General features: G+C 43.4%; 2 protein-coding genes across 6 annotated transcripts in view; both read left to right on the top strand.

Annotated features, from left to right (window-relative positions):
• LOC137425531 (uncharacterized) overlaps positions 1 to 16,578 on the top strand; it is a 578,290-nt gene extending 561,712 nt beyond the window's left edge. For 3 of the 5 annotated variants that reach the window (XM_078773845.1, XM_068114071.2, XM_068114062.2), the window contains 5 exons: positions 2,836 to 3,058; positions 7,509 to 7,592; positions 13,660 to 13,743; positions 14,027 to 14,142; positions 14,685 to 16,578. In XM_078773845.1, the coding sequence (XP_078629971.1) occupies positions 2,836 to 3,058; positions 7,509 to 7,592; positions 13,660 to 13,743; positions 14,027 to 14,142; positions 14,685 to 14,831 (654 nt within the window). In that variant the 3' untranslated portion in view covers positions 14,832 to 16,578. The remainder of the gene's footprint in view (positions 1 to 2,835; positions 3,059 to 7,508; positions 7,593 to 13,659; positions 13,744 to 14,026; positions 14,143 to 14,684) is intronic. The other 2 variants (XM_078773842.1, XM_068114080.2) reach the window with 1 other exon arrangement.
• A 2,528-nt stretch (positions 16,579 to 19,106) lies between these two features.
• The window catches only part of FREM1 (FRAS1 related extracellular matrix 1), a 204,023-nt gene continuing 200,669 nt past the window's right edge, over positions 19,107 to 22,460 (top strand). The window contains exon 1 of the mRNA XM_068114049.2: positions 19,107 to 19,250. Within this exon, the coding sequence (XP_067970150.2) occupies positions 19,208 to 19,250 (43 nt within the window). The 5' untranslated portion in view covers positions 19,107 to 19,207. The remainder of the gene's footprint in view (positions 19,251 to 22,460) is intronic.

Genomic DNA, 22,460 nt, shown 5'->3' with positions numbered 1-22,460 from the left:
TGGGTATGTTTGTATCAGCTTTGGACGTCTGAATTTGGGGAGTTTCTCCCATTCTTCCTTGCAAATTTGCTCAAGCTTGATCAAGTTGGATGGGGAGCGTCGGTGAACAGCAATCTTCCAATCTTTCCACAGATTCTCAAGTCTGAACTTTAGCAGGGCCACTCAAGGACTTTCACATTCTTGTTGTGAAGCCATTCCAGTGTTGCTTCAAGTCTCCCTGTCCATGCTGTTGAAAAGCATTTCCATAGCATGATGCTGCCACCACCATGCTTCACGTTGGGGATGGTGTTAGACAGGTGATGAGGGTTGCTCGGTTTCTGTCAGATGCAGCGTTTGCATTCAGGCCAAATAATTCAATATTCACCCTGTCAGACCACACAATATTTTCCTCATGCTCCAAGTGTGCTGTCATGTGCCTTTTTCTGAGAAGTGGCTTCCGTCTGGCCATTCTCCCATAAAGCCTACATTTGTGAAGTGCTGCAGAGACTGTTGTCCTTCTGGCAAGTTCTCCCATCTCGGCCAGGGAACTGTAGTTCTGTCAGAATGGTCATTGTGTTCTTCGTCACCTCCTTGACCAAGGTCCTTATTGCCCAGTTGCTCAGTTTGGTTGGATGGCTAGCTCTAGGAAGTCTGGGTAGTTCCATATTCTTTCCATTTCCTAATGGTGGAACTCACTCTGCTCTTGGAAACTTTCAACACTCGAGAAATTATTTTATATCCTTCCCCAGATCTATGCCTCCTCACAATTCTATCTCTGAGTTCTACAGACAGTTCCTTGGAATTCATTGTAGAGTTTCTGCTCTGACATGCACTGTCTACTGTGGGACCTTGTATAGAAAGGTGTTTCTTTCGAAATCATGTCCCATCAATTGTCTGTGTGTGGGTGTGTGTATAAGGAATAAATGAGTGGAGATGAGCAGTGGTTCTGGATTAGGCTATTTTATTAGGAGGGGGTTCCTGGCGGACCACGTGCGTTCTGCAGATACCTTGGGGGACAGAGCACAGAGAGAGTAGAGGGTACAATACCAGCAATGAGGCGGAAGAAGACAGCGATGTCAAAGTGATTGGCCCATAAAATCAGCTTCATCGCGTGAGATTGTAAGGTTCTTGAAAGCCTTGGTTTCCACGGCGTCAAGGTGAGCAAGATCTGAGTCAGGAGAGCCAGCCCAGAAGCGAAGCAGTACTCCATAAAGCTGTCAATGAAAGCCTTGGTGGATAGGACCTGGGGTGTGCCAAAGAAGGACTTTGCACGTTGGAGGTTTCTCAGTCGGCATTTGGGTTTGGAAGTCAACTTTGAAATGTGTCTTGCCCAAGAGATATAATGGCTGACAGTGAGACCCAAGAGTTTGAGTGACTGAACTTCTTTGAGAAGGTTGTTGAGAAGTAGATGGGAGGGTTTGCCGTACAATCCTTTCGGAGAGAGGGATCGTAAGAGTGTGAGATTTGTATGGATTAAAAGACATATTCCAAGTGTTTGACCATATTGTGATTTTGTCAAGATCGGAAGAGAGGGAAAAGGCTGCTTTCCTGTCTGTGTCAGTAGGATGAGGGATGACACAGCTGAGTGTGGAATAATCAGCAAAGAGATAAAGAGGATTTTCCAGAGTCAGAGAGATAATTGATGAAGATTAGGAATAAGATGGGGCTGAGAACACTGCCTTGGGGTATTCCAGCCTTGACAGGGAGAGGGGAAGAAAGGGTTCTGTTGAGAGCTACACCTTGGCTACAAGAGTGGAGCAAGTGAGTAATCCATGAGTGGAAGTGCCCTTAGATTCCACAGGCGGACAGTTTGGAGAACAAGGCGGAATGCCAGACTGTTTCGAAAGCTCGAGATATGTCAAGACAGATGGCCCTGATCTCATGTATGACATTGAGGGCCTCCATCCATTCTCGGGAGAGTAGGAGCAGCATGTCCAAGGTAAAGTAACCAGGTCTGAATCTGAATTGATGATCGAAGATGAGGTTGTTGGAGAAAAGGAATGAGTTTATGTCAACTGTGATGATTGGTTCCATGACCTTGCTGATGATTGGAAGTGAGCCAGTTGGTCTGTAGTTGAGAGGAGCCGCTTTTGCACGTTTTATGTAATACTGTGAAGTTGGCTGATTTCCAAGCAGATGGAACATGAACTAGGGTAAATGACAGTGTGAAAAAGGCAGAGAGAGGAAGTGCAAGAGCAGCAGAGCATGATTTTAGGACACGTGAGCTAATGCCGTCCAGTCCATTTTTAGAGTCGGAGTCGAGAGTTGCCAGAAACTTTTCCACCTTCTCATGTGCAAAAGCCAATGGAAAAGGGTCATGCATAATAGTCACAATTTTGCTTGATCCTTTACTATTCTGTCTCTCCTCTCCTGTCCATCCACACCTTTCATCATGCGAACTCTTTTTCGATTGCTTACATGCTCTTTATCAATTCAGAGCTACTTGTTCCCTTTTCTTATCAATATGTCCGTCTTTCGTCGCTGTACTTATTTCTGCATCGTCCCCTTATATGCCAAACTCTTTCCACTCCATTGATGTGTCATCATCTCCCCTCTGTCTTTTTCCTCTTCAATGAGCTTAAAGCGTGACCATTCTTTGTTTGGCTTCTGAAATATACTCGTACAGCTGCAAACAGTCGTACGCATGCTGCACTGTTTCATCATGGGGTGTGCAATCCCTCAAATGGGGCATGAATCCGACTCCTCTGTCTGCTGTTATGTCAACAACTATTCAGGGAAACTTGTGCTTCACTTTCACACTGAGGTTGTGTATGAACCACAGGAATATTGAAGCTATTGTTTCACTGTCTCAATATGTATCGTGAAGTTTATCAGTTTATCTCTGTCTTGTTGTAGAGTTTGGAAAAGACTTCACTTGCAAGGAGCACAATCAAAGGCACTCTCGCTGAGCTAGCAGGCCAAGCTAGCTCAAAGGAGATCTCATCCTCACAATGGTCTGCCCAGCCGAGCACAAACAAGGTTCCCACATTACCACCACCTATCCAGAGTCCCACTTTGGACACACCAGCTCTGCCACCGCGAAGGCGCTGTTCTACCAGCCTCGTTTCCTCAACATCAGGTGTGTTAAAACTTTTAAATTGGTGTTACCCTTTTGATCCATGTCTCATTTTTATACAACAATGGTTTATTGCATTATTAGAAAATCTATTGCTATTAATTCTGCTTGAACTGGAAAAAGAGCAAAATGATTACTCCGGGGTGCATGTCAAACCTTTGGGAAACACTTAAAACCCAGAGCAAGGTACGGACGTGGCCCGTACTATCGGGGAACCTCCCTTTTTTGTTGTTGCTTTTATACCTGATCCATACACAAACATGTATGCACACACACACACACACACACACACACACACACCAACATATGTGATTCACACACACCGTTCTCATCAGTGTCATTGCTATGATTCTCCGAGGGTTTCAACTGCCGACCGCGTAGACTCGGAACAGAAGCTCTAACTATTACACCACCGAGGCTGGTCTGTTACCAATACACCACCGTGTCTTTTACCTCAAAAATCACCACATTGTGCATTCCATTGGATACCACAAAGAGCACTTGATAATGGAGAGCAATAGATCACAATGTTGGATAGCGCTAAATATGGCAATATTATTGTATGGTTCCTTTGATGGGCATTATGTACCAGTCTTAGGAAATACTGCTTTGTGTAGCTTTCTTTTGCTCGAAGAACATGGGAGTAGAAGAGAAAGAGCATGATAATCCTAGCCATCTGAGGTGATTGATTAAACGAGAGCTGATTGGATATTCCCTCCAATTACGGGTGAGAGACGTGATTGCGTCTTGTTATTTATATGCTAACTGAAACTGGCATTGCACATGGTACATTATTGGGAGCCAGAGCAGTGTGTGTTTCTGTCTACGCTGTCGCTGATGACTTGCCAACAAATGGTGAAACCAGTAAGGCGGCTGAGCGGGGTGTGTAGCATTGGGATTCTCATGCACGTACGACTTGTGAATGTCACATGCACCTGTAGAGGAACTCGGGCAGGGTTTGAAACAGCAAAGGGCTTACCTGTGCTCGCTGGTGTACCCATACCTGAGCGTATGACGCATGCAGAATTTTATGAATTCACAAGGTTGGACATAGTTATAGACATTGTTGGAGAGATGTCTAAATCGGAACTTTCGGAGGTAGCAAAGGAAAGTAAATCTAAGCAGATGAAAGGTTACGAGTCTGATCACTCAGATTCTGAATCAAATCAGCTTCCCAAGCTCATGAGCAAGCAAAAAATCCAAATGGGAGAACATCTATGCTTGGTTTATGCAAGAGATTGGCATGAACAATGCTCTTCCTTTGGTTAGGCAGGTTGAAAGTTTGGTCTGTTCACAGGTATCATGTGCCAAAAAACAATGAACCCTGAAATGTTGTTGTTGTTTTTTCAAAGGAAGTAAGCTAAACTCGAGATCTCCCTTTTATGACAACAACATTCCACAATATCCTCTGTGTGTTTGTGTTTATGAGTGCCAAATGTGAGTTTATTGGCCACATCGGTATAATGGGAACGCCGCTTATTCAGGGCATTTTACCAACTCCAGAGGCTTCGCAATTAAGCGGTTGCCACTGTATGCATGTGTATTGGTATGTACATTGTACAGTCACGTGAAAAAGTAAGTACACCCCATGTAAAGTTTTGACCTTTTCAACATATTTCAACATACAGCTATTTGATCTTCATTTCAACAATATTGATAGATAAAGGTGATATAATATAACAAATATCATGAAACTTTTACATTTTGTAGTCCATTGTATAATTTAAATAAACATAAATGCAAATTTCGCATGTGGAAAAAGTAAGTACACCCCTACATTTATCACTACTTCAAATACCTAAAATTAGAATCAGGTGCACCAGCTCAGGTGCAAATGATTAGAACATCATTAGAGAGGATCGTGGAGGAACCTGTCTTATTTAAACCTCAGACATTTCGTTTGGTTTGCTCTTTGTTGTTGAAGTCTGTGGCGTCACCATGCCTAGATCAAAAGAGCCCTCTGAGGCCTTCAGAAAGAAGGTTATAGATGCCTACGAGTCTGGGAAGGGATTTAAAAAGATCTCCAAACAATTTGAAATCAATCATTCGAATGTCCAGAAGATCAACTTCAAGTGGAGAAGATTCCAAACAACTGCCAACCTGTTCAGACCAGGCCGCCCCAGCAAGTTCAGCCCGAGAGCAGACCGCAAGATGCTGAAAGAAGTCTCTAAGAACCCCAGAATGTCATCACGGGACCTACAGGTTGCTCTTGCCACTGTTGATGTCAAAGTGCACGAGTCTACCATTAGAAAGAGGCTGCACAAATTTGATCAACCTGGGAGGTGTGCCAGGAGGAAACCTTTGCTGTCCAGAAAGAACATCAGGGCAAGACTAAAGTTTGCCAATGAACACCTAGGCAAAGACCAGCACTTCTGGAACAATGTGCTCTGGACAGATGAGTCAAAGGTAGTAGCAGAAGGCCAAACAGAGCTATTTGGCCACAGTAGCAGAAGACATGTTTGGCGAAAACCAAAGACAGCATTTGAACACAAGAACCTGATACCAACTGTAAAGCATGGTGGTGGAAATATTATGGTTTGGGGCAGCTTTGCTGCACCGGGGCCTGGACAGCTCACCATCATATAATCCACTATGAATTCTTCGTTGTACCAGAGGGTGCTTGAGGATAATGTGAGGCCATCTGTCAGAAAGTTGAAGCTCAACCGAAGGTGGACCTTGCAACATGACAATGACCGTAAACATACCAGTAAATCCACCAAGGAATGGCTGAAAAGAAAGAAATGGAGGGTTCTGGAATGGCCAAGTCAAAGCCCGGATCTAAATCCCATCGAGATGTTGTGGGGGGATTTGAAACGAGCTGTGCATGCAAGAAACCCCTCAAACATCGCACAGCTGCAAGAATTCTGCATGGAGGAGTGGGCAAAAATTTCTCCCAGTCGATGTCAGAGACTGGTAGACAGTTATAAGAAACGCCTACTTGAGGATGTTTCTGCCAAAGGGGGCAATACCACCTATTAGAGCCAAGGGTGTACTTACCTTTTCCACATGCGAAATTTGAATTTATGTTCATTTAAATTATACAATGGACTACAAAATGTCAATGTTTCATGATATTTGTTGTATTATTTCACCTTTATCTATCAATATTGTTGAAATGAAGATCAAATAGCTGTATGTTGAAATAGGTTGAAAAAGTCAAAACTTTACATGGGGTGTACTTACTTTTTCACGTGACTGTATGTGTTTGTATGTGTGTATGTACATTATTGAATCGTAAACAGCTTGGCCCAACTGATCTCCATCAAATTTTGCATGCATCATGTGAGCTCATCATGGGGACAATTAAAATTGGCTCCTTACCTCATGAGGTTGGTGGAGGTGACCCAGACAAAAGGAAGAGTAATGCACTGTACACATTTTCGTCCAGGTAAAATTTTAATACGGAGAGGGTGGGGGAGAGGTCCTACCGGGATATTAGGAAAGCGGGAGGGTGAGCGCAAACACAGTTTCTATAAAGAGCGGAATGGAATGCAACTATAATTTTTACAAAGGAGGGACGGGGTGGAAGCTGTTCACGTGACATTGTGGAAGATATTTCACTGACACTATAGTTTGATCCTGGGGAGAGCAGGTATTTGCTGGTACAGTATGTCTAATTTTATACAGCTGTGTTTGAAAACAAATGTACACTCTTTAGAAAAACATCTCTTTACACAGCCAACTTTCCAGGATATATTGTTTTTTTTATATAACTGTCTAAACTCACACATGGAAATAAAGCTTGGGTTGGCCTGTTTGGATTCTCAGTTCTCACAGATGACCCCTGCCTGACTATCATGAGGCAGGGAACCCTGAATCAAATACCATGTGTTTGTTCATTGTCCACTAATGTCCTTGTAATTCATACAAAAATACATTGCGATGTCTTGGAATGTCTTTGTCCAGTGTGTGATGTATGTACAAGCTCCTCCGTGAGCCTTAGATTGTAATAAAAATGTAAAAATACAACCTTCTTGTTTGCTTTTGTGATAGAAACAAAACACATGGAGGAATTATTCATTTGACTTTCTCGAATGAACAAGTATGATTTCTGCGCCAACAATTTGGATCTTATTTTCGGGTTTTATTGGTTGGTTTTCATCCATTTGATCTAAATCTTCGATCAAGGGACATACAATCACAAATCATGGCTACTCCTGCATGGAAATAAATTCAAGTTTTGTCATGAGTTATAAACTCGATTTAATTTCACTGTTTGATTTCAATATAAATGAGAACGGGGATAAAAGTCTCCACCGTCAAAGAAAATAATGAAATACAATCAAGAATGTTGGTGTTTTCAAATGTGCCTGTGACGTTGTTATTAACAGGTTTATTTTATGACCTGTTGGCTATTACACAACAATCGTAAATGATTCTTCACTGGCTGCTGAGTTCCTGCCTGATGTTGCACTTTGATATTTATTTCTAACTCTCGCTCTGTACATGCCAGGTGAACAAGGGATCCTACAGAAGATTCTTCAGCGCTCGGAATCCACTCATTCTCGCAGGTCAATAGGATCTGTCAAATCCCTCGGTGCGTTTTTTTTTTACCTATGTTGCTCTATGCTGAAACATGCTGGCGATTTATTTAATTATCATATGTGAAACTTTACCTTTCAACCAGAATATTTTATCTTCCTTTAGCTCACTTTCCCTGTTAATTGTTTGACCATCCACAGTAAAGGGAATTGGACATTGTTGGAATCTTAATATATGGGATGAGCAGGTTCCCATTCTCATCTGACTCAATTGCCCACGGTAATTGGAACCCAGGTTCAAGGCTGATTATATATACTACATGTATTTCTCCATTGTCTACTAATGGCATCGTAAACGTTGCATTGATGTCTCCCGCTGAATTTGTCCAGCATGTCATTTCTGTGTGCAAGTTCACTTACAAACAAGCCTTAGATCAATGTAAATTTATTATATATATATATATATATATATACATACACACACACACACACACACACACACACACACACACACACACACACACACACACACACACACTCACTAGCCGAAAGCACCCGGCGTTGCCCGAGTTCTTTTTGAATTAATTTACTACTATAATTCAGCTTTTACTCTCGGCCATAGAAGACTGACTACTATAATTCAGCTCAGCTTTTAATTGTGAAATGGGCCCAGCCCATTGGCCGAGGCAGCCTCGTCCGGCCTTGCCACCTAGCCTATAATCTTTCCGGGGCCCGTCCCGACATTTTTAGTTCTTTGTGAATGAATTTACTACTATAATTCAGCTTTTACTCGCGGCCGTAGAAGATTGACTACCATCATTCAGCTCAGCTTTTAATTGCGAAATGGACCCAGCCCAGCTGAGGTGGGCCTCGACCGGCCTCGCCACCGAGCCTAAAACCTTCCCGGGGTCCGTCCCGACATTTTTTGTATTAGAGGTTTCCTCCTATCTTTCACCATTCAGGAGATTAGCTTGCGCAGACAAACATACAAACAAACAAACATACAAACAAATATACAAACAAACAAACAAACAAAAACTTTTTTTTTCTTTTTTTTTTTTTAAACACCTTTAGAGGCCATTTTTCCCCGCAAAGCGGGGGTTGGCCTTTTTCGGGCACTGTGGTTGTTGTTGTTTTTGTTGGTCCCCTTTTTGAAGCAATGTTTTACGGCCGCATGCCTTTCCTGCCGCCAACCCTTTTTGTCACCTTTTACGACAAACAGGGATTTACCAGTGAACTGGTACTCAATTAGCCGACCTCGGAAGGATGACAGGCTGAGTCAACCCCCCTGGCGTTAATTCAGCGATCGACCGGGATTCGAACCCAGGATCCTAGGATCCTAAGCTGGCACCCTAACCGCTAGCCCAACACCAGGCTTTTATATATACTAGGGCATGCCCGTACTATATCTATATCTAAAATTATATCCCCCCCTCTATTTACATGAAATGGTTTGGTCCATGAAATGTTTTGGTTCATTCGCAACGCCAAAGCGAACGGCGAACGCTTTACATGAAATGGTTTGGTCCATGAAATGTGTTGGTCCATTCGCAACGCCAAAGCGAACGGCGAACGGCTTGCGAGTACAGTGACAATCCCCCCCCCCCCCCCCCCCCTCTATTTAGATGAAATGGTTTTTATTAGTTTTAAAACATAGTTTAACGCCAACATAGCGGCAACATAGTTTGCAAACGTGAAATAAATGAATACGCTCTCAAATGTGCCATCCGAGGCAGAGTGTGTCCGCCACGTTCGGCACACGCGATAGCTCGCTGCTCTCTGATTGGTTGAATCGTTTTTTGGACATAGCTCGGTAAGTAATTGTCCGATTAATATGAAACCTTGAAAAGGCACATCCTCGGGTCCCCAGCAATATACCTGGCAAGTTTAAAGTATATCGGACCCGTGGTTGTCGAGAAACAGCGGTCACAGACAAACAAACGTACAAACAAACACACAGAGATTACTGGAATTATAGATAGATAGATGTATGTATATATACAGTGCGTATCGAAAAAAAGGTAATCCGAATTCAAGGGGTTAATATGCAAAGGTTATTAATTTTGACAATTTACATGTGGTTTACTAATTAAGAGGAGATCCTCAGCTTTCCATTGATACCTTCCATGCATCATTGCTGTCACACATGACCGAGTTCATGTTCATTGAAAATGACAAGTTCAAATCGCATTTTTACAAGTTTGGCTAATTGATGCAAGTCAGGATAATTGGTGCAAAATGAACGTCAGATGTGAACTTTTCTCAGGAATGATTGGCCTTTATGCACCCACACCTTCAACATGTCCACCTCCCCTTTCAACACAAAGCTCACAACGGCGGAGCATGCCCTGAACTGCTCGTCTCACCAGAGCCGGGTCATTGCACAAAGCATCCACTTCATGTAGAATACGGCCCTGCAATTCGTCAAGATCACGGGGAGGAGTTACGAACACCTTGTTCTTTAAATGTCCCCAAAGGAAATAATCACATGGTGTGAGGTCAGGTGATCCTGGCGGCCATTCCACTGCATGGTTGAGGGCGATGACTCGGTCTCCAAAGAGTTCCCTCAGTCGATCTCGTACAGCGATAAGACGATGTGCTGGAGCGCCGTCTTGGGCCCACTCAAGATATCTGAAGACACCACGAACCTGTCGCTCAAAGTTCTCCTCCAGCTGCGGTAAAACTTCATCATTGATCATCTGCAGATACCTGTTACCATTGACATTCCTTTGAAAGAAAAATGGTCCGATCACCTGACCACTTCCACAAAGTCCCAACCAAACAGTCCACATTTGTTGATTCATGTTGGTGTCAAAATTAAATTCCGGGGGTTGTCCTGTCGGTGCATATTCAAGAACATTATGGTATTGACCATGCCGTCCATGGCGAAAGCAGCTTCGTCACCGATAACGAGATACCGTAGGAAATTGACATCTGCTTCGCAATGTGCTATCAACCATCCGGCAAGCACCAGCCTCCTGGCAAAATCCCCTGGCGTAAGTTGATGACGGATGTGAATCCGATATGGATGTTGGTGGAGGTCCAGTCTTATGATTCGGTTGAATGTTGCCGAAGGCAATCCCGTCCCATTTTGTCTTCCGCTGGTATCCCTAGGATGCTCCAAAACGTGCTGCCTTACTGCTGCAATGTTCATTTCCGATCGCCAGTGCGCCTCCTACCAGAATTCCCCTTCTTGCGGTTGAGGCTAGTGCCATGCTCTCGGTATTTTCTAACATTTGCCCAGATGGTTTTGGCTGCTGGAGGCTCCCGTTCTGGGAAGCGTTACCTGAACGCATCACGAGTTCGCTGCAAACTTCCAATTTGGTGAAAGGTTGTAACCACGAAGGTCCGCTGTTCAGTCGTAAGTTGAAACATCTTTTCAATGACTCAGACTGTCTGTAACCCATACACTGTATGCCCATCTTAAATGCCCATCTTAAACAAAGGATTACGCAACCGACGATTACCAGACCAGGTTAACAATTTTACATAATCAACTTGGCAGTCGACAAGTAATGCGTCCATTTCAAACTGTCTTGCACCGATTAGCCAAACTTGTAAAAATGCGATTTGAACTTGTCATTTTCAATGAACATGAACTCGGTCATGTGTGACAGCAATGATGCATGAAAGGCATCAATGGAAAGCTGAGGATCTCCTCATAATTGGTAAACCAAATGTAAATTGTCAAACTAAATAACCTTTGCATATTAACCCCTTGAATTCGGATTACCTTTTTTTTGATACGCAGTGTGTGTGTGTGTGTGTGTGTGTGTGTGTGTGTGTGTGTGTGTGTGTGTGTGTGTGTGTGTGTGTGTGTGTGTGTGTGTGTGTGTGTGTGTGTGTGTGTGTGTGTGTGTGTGTGTGTGTGTGTGTGTGTGTGTGTGTGTGTGTCACACTTTCTCCATTTGTGAAGGCACACAACAGATTTCTGCAAAACCTCCAAAACCTTATTATGGCAAAATCTTTAACACCCTCCGACTAATGACACCAAACAGGCACTCAACACTTGCTCCGCTACTTCTCTTTAACTTCACAGTGCATCTGGCTTCACGTCCGACAGGATAGCTCAGAAATACCGGATTTGCTTTTGAGCCATCTCGTGTGGCTTTGATTCTCAACTCAAATATAAACTGTCACCTTGTTGCTTTGCAGGCAGGATGTTGCGCATCAATGAGTGTGCCATCCCTCGGATGGACAGTAGGCTAGTGACCCATCCACCGGCATTAACCGGTGGATGTTAGAGATACAGTGTGTTTGAAAAATCGTTGACCCTTTTATGCCGGCACCCTGGCCGAATTCCAAATCCTTTCCAAATGTGTAAGGGCACTGCATCGGTTGTACATCTTTGCCTCAGAAATGATACAACCAGAGGTTTGAATTCGTTATTTATTTCGGCTGAATATACATTTGCAAGAAGAATTTAGCATCCTCAGTGGATTTGAGTTTCCACAAAGAGAGGTTTGTTCATGTCGGCAAAACATCATATGGGGAAGGCAATATGAAACTCATCTGTGCAGTCTCCATCTTCCAAATATCTGTCCACAATAACTTTCTCCCAGCCAGCGGCTCCCAGCGCACGTTAACACCCGGCTGCATCTCCTGCTTTGTATATATCATCTTTTTCTTCCCTTTCTTATTTTTTACGATCACACTGAGATTAATCTTAGATTAATCTTTTAAAATCTTCATTCTGCACTACTTCCATACCAAGCTGAAACCTTGCTTCCCAGACTGCACATTCCGCTCCATTCCAACTCAGACTGCCTGCATGACATTGTACTTGCCAGATCTTACTTTACAATCACTTAGAAGAGCCAGCAAGGTTTTGAAGCATGCAACTAAGTCTGACCTTAACAGCATTAAATTCAGCCGTTGACACCCTCGAAGGCAAACAACGTTGTAACCATCCAAGGCTATTTCCAAATCACGTGGCAAGACTCTCATAAACCCTCGCCATTAACCTGAAAAATGTGTGGCACATGTATGGCACGCAAAACCAATAAAACTGAGTGAAACTTACCGGGGAGCCAATGAATGCAAAAATCCTATTCACGCATCTTGAGATACTTTCTAGTTGCCGTTGTGATCAGGGATCTGATCAGGCCAGTGGGTGGTTTTGATCGCATTGCTCCGCAAAAGCATTGTTCAGCAATTTTTGTTTTGTTCTGTCTGATTATCCTTGCTTGTATACTCCAACATGATCTCAAACATGTTAATAAAAACTACGCATATTGCATTGTAAATCAAGTTTAAGTTGTATACAGACATATCATAGCTGCTATATGGTGTTAGTGCAATGTCATCCATAATAAAGGGCCAATGGTAAGAGCTTGCCTCGTATTGAAGCACAAAGGCATGAAGGATGTTTGTGTGAGGGTCATTCAAAATTGGCATGGGCATTTGCTCATAGGAGGTATAGTTATAGCTCAGCAGAGCTCACGATTCACATCATTATGATTTGCGTTGTAACCAGGAGTTATAACTCGACCGTACTCACGATTTGCTTGCACACCAACCACAAAACTTGGCAGAGTTATTGCATTAGGTCGTAGGACCATTATACTTGGTGTGTCTCAAAGTTTGCAAATGCACTTAACACACAAAAAATATTTTGACGGTGTGCAACTCTTGTCCAAGGGCCAGCAAGATAGCCGAGAGTTATGCATGCTCACCCTTGAGCTGTTTAGCCTGAGTTCTAATCTCGGCCTAGCTATAAACTGTCACCCTGGTGGTGTAATCAATGGGTGTGCCGTCTCTCGGTGTACGTTACACCGGGGGTCCCTTCTGCCGGCATTAGCTAGTAGTGGACATGAAAGATCAAATGGTGTTCTTCACCAAAAGTAATCAAGTTATCTCTGACACCCTGAACAAATTCCAAATTCCTGCCCGACTACCACTGAGAAGGCAAAGACAAACCACCCAGTGTAATCCTTGCCATGGTGCTGCTTTGGCAGCACTGAACTTGCTTTCAGGCAGAATACCAGAAAGAAAAGAACTGTTGTCCAGCTGTTTAGTTATTTTATTTTTCTCCTGCATGCAACTTTCTCTTTTATTTTAAATAAGTCTTTGTCTATATGCATGATAGTCACTGCTAACTGCACATCTGCATTCTTCACTCAGGTGACAAAGGATCTATCAAGAAGTCTTCGTCCTCAAGTTCTCCCAGCTCAGACAAGGCTGCAACTGCCGCGGATCCTTTTACAGGCAAGGATAGCCACGTTAACTGCTAATTCCAGCCAGGCACGCTCCCAACCAGCCATTTTGCTGCGACTCGTTTTCTCCATCGCTCAGGGATCAGGCAGCCATGCATGCTGTTTCTTTGGGTAAATAGTTAAGTCTCCATCTGGTGAATTGAAGCTACTGGAATAGCCTTGAGGGCAGTGAGGACACTGGGAATAGCCTTTAGTGCAGCAAACCAACAATGTAAATGAAGCACCGGTTTGTACAAAACACTGAAGTTTACAGTGCTCCTGCTGTTACTGTGTAGGTGTGACATGTGGCAGCCCAGAAGCGCTGAAAGCTTTTACAAGAAAAGTCAGCTTGGGCAACCACTCTACACATGCTTCTCAGGACGTCTCTCCAGAAAAAAGGGCCTTGGGCACGGTATATATCACAGAGCAAAACCTTCTCTTTGCTATTATGAAGATAACTTGTCGTTAGTCCTGACAAAACTTCGCTTGCGGTGGGTGGTGAAATGGAAGCTTCACATCAATTCTTCCCAATCTTTGTATAAACTTCATCACAAATTGTTCAGTAGTTTTCAATAACAGTTCAACTGGTTCTTGAACTTTATTTGGCGGACAAGCATATCGCCTTCCTGTTTGAATACTTCTACGGTACATCCTTTCAAGAATGAAGCATTATTGGATGAAAAAATATATATTGAAGAGTAATATTTAAGTGTAGTTCTTCATATTCACTACCCACTGATGCCGCTCAAATGTGTTTGCTGCCCATTTGTGTTTGCTGCCCATTTGTGGTTGCTGCCCATTTGTGTTTGCCACCCATCGTGATTCCGCCCATCTTGATCTTAGAAATAAGAAACATTCACATTCATGGTCCTTGTTACCAACAATGGCAAGCAAGCCAAGGAACTAACGTTCTGTTGGATGACTTTTCCCTCTTTTGTTTTTTTTTATCATCAGATTGCCACCGAGGCCGAGCAGCTGGCTTGGGCAAAGCGGGAAAGTGAGCATGTGGAGCAGGAACGGCAAGAACGACTCAGGAAAAAAGAGCAGGAAGAATTGGAACTCGCCATTGCTCTAAGTAGATCTGAGAGTTCAGATGCGTAGGATTGCTTGACGAGGAAAATGTAATTTTGACAAAAGGGGACTATAGGAATACAGTAAGACAGACTTGAGCAATGGTAAAGCATTTTGCAGTTTGCTTTTGTGGCCCATGGATGTTGTCAGATTTTCAAGAAATGTTGAAATGTGACAGTTGCCATCCTGAATTGATTGATTACCTTGGACTTTTAGACGTGTGAAGAGACCGAAAATAGTTGTTTTTGTGAGCAAACCACCATGAGCGCGTTTCCGCCGAGTCTTGGTATTCAAGCATCGTACTTTCCGTTTGGGTTGCCATGCCAAGTTATCTTAGTGCCGTCTTGGGACCTTGGGAACGGAAGAGTATTTGGTGTGGGGGGTCCCCACCTCGCCCTCTCCTTTTTTATGTTTAATTTTCTTCCCCTGGTTGAAACGTTTGTTTCTATCTTTGCTGTACCGTAGTAAAAAAGATAATGCTTCGGTTTTTCTTTCACAGTGCATGTGCTCAGAAATAACTTGTGTTGAATGTTAATATTCCGTTATTGTGCAGAGAATCTATATCGTGTAGATGTCTTTTTTAGGGATTTTAATTTTTCATGACGGGGGTATTACATCGAATGCTCGTTCAGAGAAGGCCCGCTGTTTGAACTTTGGATGCACAGATGGGATTTTTTCTTTTCTTTCATTAAGCTGGGGTGTTGCAATCTTCGATAAACAAAAGGTAATTGTGAATTGACAACCACGTCAAAGTGCAGACAGTCTGTCTATACATCAACCCCAACTTTTTCTCATGGTCCAATAGCTGAACAGAAGCACCAATTGCATTTTGGGAATCCTCACCAATTGCATTTGTATCACCAGTATAACACTAGCAGTGCAGCTCACTGCAGCACTCCGTTCTCACCAGGTAGGAAGCGTCTCACCTTTTCTGAATCATTTTAAACCGCTGTTAGAAAAGAGCGACGTGTGTTTGCCGATGAAAAATGCTCCTTTATCGGATTCCTCCGCTTTCCATGTTGCTGCATGCCAGGACTTTCTGCACGTATGGTCAGAGGGTGGTACAAAGATATTTTGGATTTGAATTTACCGTCACTCGAGCGAGGTGTAAATATTTTGACGTAACGCGCCAATGTCTGTTTTAGCTTGAAAGTGTATAATGTTTGTTGTTGTTTTTTAAATGCCAAATTTGTCCTCCAGCTGTGTTTTGAGACCATGTACAAGTTCTTACCATTGTGATGGCTTCGTCAGACTTGTCTGCTGTTCTCCCTGATTTACCAGGTTAGCTGTGTTTATTGTTTGGTGGAAAGATTGTCCTTTTTCTTTTTTTTCACTTTTTTATTGGTCCTGTGTGCCACACATTATTGCTTCTCAGAGCCACATTGAACTATAGAACCCCAGAAACATAGCTTTGTGTACGTAATTGGTTTGCATCAAATCCTAAGGCCCAGAATTTTTTCCTTTTTCAAGTTGCTTTATTCTCTGACTCATCTGCACACGGTTCCAACCCGTTATGCTGCTCAGGTTTTTGAACTGCGTTTAGTGTTGAACACGTTTCAGTGGCTGTTGCGTTTTACAGGCAGTGCTGCATTAGGGATTTGCTGTTGTTGCCACACTTTGGAATGTGTATTATCATCTGTAAAGATGCAGTTGTGTGAATATTTTAGTTATTGGAGGTGTTGTACATTAAACTGTGGAATGAATATATACATAAAGAATAAGTGAATATTTGAATGTATATTTTCAGTGTATAATAAAATTATCTCCTGCTGGTAAATGCTAGTTTGTTTTGATTCCTGACTTGATAAAACTTGGGTTACAAATTGGTGGTTATTCTAATTGGGGAATGTGAGCAGCACCACTTTAAAGGCTGCCCATACCAAGCTTCCTAAAAAGATAACGATAAAGTGTGCAATGATGCCACCTACAGGCCATACCTGGCATAGCAGACATATTGGTCACTGGTAATCCAGATGGGTTTCTATTACTGATAATCTGATACCGACATGTTCTTCCTGACTAGATTTGTCTTAGATTGTGGAAGTATTTGTACACATTACACCAATGGAAAAACCCGACAGTGACGTTTGTTGCGTGAATGTTATCAGTGACTGCTTAATTTCCAAGTCACACAAGCCCCAAGTGCAAGAAGTGCAGGAACAGTCGGTGGGATGGCTCGCACAGGATACGACCTCCCCTCACTGTGGTAACTGGATACAGCGACGTGGGTCCTGGTAAGTTTTCTTAAGCCAGATACACAAATTCTGGATGAGGATTGGCTGTGAAAGCTGGGTAGCGGAAGTACAGGAACACACACCCTGCGCTGATAAAACTTTTTTCCCTGAGAGCACTGCATCCCAACCTCGTCACCAACTTTTCCAGCATTCCCCACCGAAGGCAGACCAAGACGGGCACAGGATGTGGATGATGAGGATCAAAAATGTGGTGATGTGATGATGTGGTTTGATGAGGATGACAGCTTGGGTTCCAACCACTGACCTTCCAGACTCGGAGCGGATATTCTAACCATTACACCGCCGAGATTTATTTATTTAAATTAACAACAACATTACAGCACAAGTTGCTTGGCAACAGACTCAAATGCTGCCATCTTGGCTGGCATGAGTGGATCCAGAACCGCATGTTTAATGATCTTGTAGGATTTTGATGATGGCTCAGTGTAGTTTACCTCATCAGACCGCACCGTTTTCACATCAGCTACAGCATTTTTTCATATCTCCTGGACTCACATAACAACTGGTACATTCTCCTCCCACCTGTGCTTACAGTATTTAAGTGGGATGTTATCAATGCCAGTTATTTTTAGAAAATCTTCCCTCCTAGCTGGAGGATCAACAAATAACCAGTGCAGGGAAGACAGAACATCGGCTACATGCCATTATGAGGCTATACATCCAGCTTTTAAGGCATTGTGGACGGTATGAAGTCCACACGACCCAACACTTGTCAGTTTAACGGCATCTCCATCTGATCCAAATACTTCTTCTTCAAGAGGCTCATGGAGATTTATGTTTACGTTGGAACCATCCATGGTTAGCTGAAGAATCTTTGTGACTGGGCGGACTCCCTGCCACTCCTGAATTGCCCAATAAATCTGGCATTGTCCTGTTTTTGTTGCTGCAGGCTTCTGTAAAAATATAGAATTTCGAATAAGTAGAATCACTTATTATTCAAATCAAATAAGTAATTAGGAATTAAATCTTAATTCAAATGCTGATGAGATATTTTAAAATACATACTTGCAACTAGAGCGGCACTCGGTAGAGAGCATACCTCCACTAGGCTGAACAGTCTTGTCACTTAACCACCGCCTTCACCAAGTTTTGTCATAACTCGCCCACAACTTTTTCAAATATCGTGTTATATATCATTTTTGGCCATATCATCAATAGTGAAGAATCACTTCGGAATTTAAAAAATTATCGTGTCCAGATCACCAAATTTCGTATCCAGATCACCAGATTCTGATAATCACCAAATTATAATCAAGCTAGAACGGCACCTCAGTAGAGAGAATACCTCCCCCTGTTTGTCCATATCACTCGATCGTGAAGAATCACTTAAATTAAATAATTCTCATATCCGAATCTATATTCAGATCTTCATCAAAATCGAATCGATTCTTCCTTGTCACATACACAACCTGTCCACCAAGTTTCGTCCAAACCATCCATAACTTTTTCACATATCCCGCAATGTATAGTGTTTGGCCCAATCTCCCAATGGTGAAGAATCACTTTAAAAATTCTAGTAGCCGAATCCGAATCCGGATCTTCACCAAAATCTAATCATTTCGTCCTTGTCACATACGCTACATCTCTGTCAAATTGCGTCAGAATCGGTCCACAACTTTTTGAGATATTTTGTTCACAAACAAACAGACAGGGGTGAAAACATCACCTCCATCCACCTTTGGTGGCGGAGGTAATAAATGAACAGGATTATAACTAATTAATTAATATATGTGGGAAAATTACATGGCCAGACCAGGAATAGAACCTAAAAGTATCCTCCCCTCCCTTTATCTCCAGGCTCCCAAACTCTCCATTTTTTAAATTTACGACCGTTCCCGTGCGTGCGTAATAAATAGACAGTTACTAACTAGCCATTGGAAATCTTAAAAGTTCATTATCACGATGACGTTTGCCAATTAACCTTCAGCTTTGGGTTAAATGTTGCTTATTAATACAAACCATATTCCAAATCCCAACTGTATCGTATGAGGAATCCACACTCCTTGGAAGTCCGGTCCGGGTAATTCGGCGACACTCGTCCCAATGCTTCGACTCTCGAGGCGATGAGTCTGGAAGTGATTAAGTCCGCGTTTGCGGAATTTCCAAACAAGAGGATGTCCTGCTTGGGGGCTGAAGCGCGGAAGAGGGTGGATGCTGCCTGGAAGCCATTTCGGGCCCGGTGACTCTTTGGAAAGTAAGTTTGTCCCCACCTGGCCTCGTCTCATTGCACTTCGATAACCTCACAGGTTCAAGCAGCACTGTTCTTCATAATCCGATAACATCTGGAAATCTGGAATTGCCAGGAGACCTCGTCACGTGGGATCGATGATTGTCCTGTCTTTCTTACCGATTGTGATATTGTGGTCTTCCGTGGACATGAGCGAGTTATCGCTGGCACTCTGAACAAATTACAAATTTATGCTCGGATACCTTTACTCGGAACGCCGGGCCTCACCAGCCGGTCCGTGTAAGGCTTGAGCCATAAACTAGCAAAAAAATGCCCGGCCAAACACAAAGGTGGGAGTAGGAGTAGTAGTAGTAGCGTTCGGTAGTAGAAGAAGAGGTAGTAGAAGTAGTAGCGGAGGTAATAGAAGTAGTAGAATAAGAGGTAGTAGAAGGAGAAGTAGTAGTAGATAATTAGTAGTAGTAGAAGCAGGAGTAGTAGTAGAAGTATTAGTTGTAGTAGGAAAAGTAGTAATACTAATAGTAGCGGTGGTAGTCGTAGTAGTAGAGGTAGTAATACTAATAGTAGCAGGGGTAGTAGTAATAGTAGTAGAAGATGTAGTAGTAGAAAAAGTAGTAGTAGTAGAGAAGTAGTAATACAAATAATAGAAGAGGTAGTAGTAATTGTAGCAGTAGTAGTAGTAGTAGAGGAAGTAGCAATACGAATATTAGCAGAGGTAAGTAGTAGTAGTAGTTGTAGTAATACGAATAGTAGGAGACGTCGTCGTCGTCGTCGTCGTAGTAGTAGTAGTAGTAGTAAAAGATTAGTAATACGAATAGTCGGAGAGGTATTAGTTGTAGTAGTAAAAGAGTAGTAATGCGAATAGTCGAAGAGGTAGTAGTAGTGGTAGTAGTAGTATTAGTAGTAGTAGTAAAAGAGTAGTAATACGAATAGTAGCGAAGGTAGTAGTAGTAGTAGGAGAGGTAGTAGTAATACTAATATTAGGAGAGGTAGTAGTAGTAGTAGTAGTTGAAATAATACTTGTAGAACCTTTTGTTCATATGTGTTCTGTACCGTCCCCCAAACAGTGATGACTCCATCTACATTTCACTGTCTGACAACATGGACCAACTTCTATCCATTCATCCCAACTCTCTCTTCCTCATATGTGGTAACTTCAACTGTCATCATGCCACCTGGTTGGGTGTGGGTTCCTCTCTCACCAGCCATGGCACCTCAGCAAAGGACTTCTGTGACTCACTGGGATTGACACAATCTGTCAATTTCCCGACCCGGATCTCAGCCAATGGAGTATCTTCTCTTCTAGACTTGGTTATGACAAACTTCCCTGCTAATGTCTGCTGCTCTTCTTCTGCTCCAATCGGTTCTTCTGATCATGTGCTTGTCAAAGTGGACATCTCTCTGGCCATTCTCAGAGAGCCTCCTCAGCGTCGACGAGTCTGGCATTTCACTCAGGCCGACTGGCACGGTCTTCAAGCAGCCATCAATCGTCTGGATTGGTCTCCCATCTGCACTGCCTCTGACATCAATTCTTCCTGGGAATTCTTCCAAAGCAAACTGATCTCTCTCATGCACAGATTGATCCCATCTCGCCTTCAGTTGTCTTACCCTTCCTCCCGTCCATGGTACACTGAATCTTGTGGTGAGGCAGTTGCCCTGAAACAACTTGCCTTTGCCTCTTGGAAGGCTAATCCAACTGGAGGCAATCTCAGTTCCTTCCACCAAGCTCGGAACAAGTGTGTGTCTACCCTCAGGAGTGCCAGGAAGCACTATCTCTCCTCACTCAAGAATGAACTCTCAAACCTGTCTCCTTCCTCCAAATCCTGGTGGCGTCTGGTCAAATCCGTTTCTGGTGTTTGTTCCCCCTCCATCCCCTCCCTTACCTCAAATGGCCACACAGTTGACATCGCATGTGACAAAGCCGAATGCCTCAACTCTGTGTTTGCCTCAAAATCCTTAGTCCCAAACCCATCTCTCTCTGTTCCCACCTTTCCCAGTCGAACCAAACTGCTCCTGGACTCGGTGTCCTTCTCTCCTGACAAGGTGGAGGAGTTTTTGTCAAACCTCGACTCTGATTCTGCAACTGGACCAGACGGCATCAGCACACGGGTCCTAAAATCCTGCTCTGCCGCTCTGTCTCACCCTCTCTCTGTTCTTTTCACCCTATCTTTTGCTCAAGGTCATCTGCCAGCATCCTGGAAATCAGCTAACATTACCGCTTTACACAAAAAAGGTGCAAAAGCAGATCCTTGCAACTACAGACCAATCAGCCTGCTCCCAATTATCAGCAAAGTCATGGAATCCATCATTGCTTCGGATATGAAATCTTTCCTCTTCTCCAATGGCTTGATCTCTGATCATCAATTTGGTTTCAGACCAGGTCACTCTACTCTGGACATGCTGCTTCTGCTGTCTCAACAATGGATGGAGGTCCTCAATGCCAAACAGGAAATCACAGCTGTCTCCCTTGACATATCACGTGCCTTCGATACGGTCTGGCACCCAGCTCTGCTCACCAAACTCTCCTCCTATGGTATCCATGGAAATCTCCATGCATGGCTTGCGGACTTCCTCTCTGGTCGTAGTCAACGTGTGGCCCTGAATGGATTTCTCTCATCTCCCCTTCCTGTTCAGGCTGGAGTTCCCCAAGGCAGTGTTCTGGGCCCTGTGCTTTTTCTGGTCTTTATCAATGATCTCTCCGACTCTCTGGAAAATCCTCTCTATCTCTTTGCTGATGACTCCACTCTCTGCCGCTCCATTCCTCTTCCCTCAGATCGGCAGTCTGCAGCCTCCTCACTCTCTGAAGACCTGGACAAAATCACAGACTGGTCAAACAAGTGGAACATGTCTTTCAATCCTGACAAATCTCACTCTCTTACTATGTCTCTCCGAAAAGATCGACTGGACAACCCTCCCATCTACTTTCTCAACAATCCTCTCCAAGAAATTCTGTCGCTCAAGCTTTTGGGTCTCACTATCTGCCATGATCTTTCTTGGGAAAACCACATTTCCAAGCTGGCCTCCAAAGCCAGTCGCCGACTGGGCATCCTCCGTCGTGCGAAGTCCTTCCTCGGCACACCTGAGCTCCTCACCACATACAAGGCTTTCATCCGCAGCTCAATGGAATACTGTTCTCCCCTATGGGCCGGTGCTCCTGCCTCACACCTTGCTCGGCTTCACGCTGTTGAATCCAAAGCTTTCAAAATCATTGGAATCTCC

Source organism: Myxine glutinosa, chromosome 1 (assembly GCF_964187855.1).
Source record: "Myxine glutinosa chromosome 1, kmMyxGlut1.1, whole genome shotgun sequence".
NCBI classification, from domain to species: domain Eukaryota; kingdom Metazoa; phylum Chordata; class Myxini; order Myxiniformes; family Myxinidae; genus Myxine; species Myxine glutinosa.
This window is presented reverse-complemented; position numbering and strand designations above follow the sequence as displayed.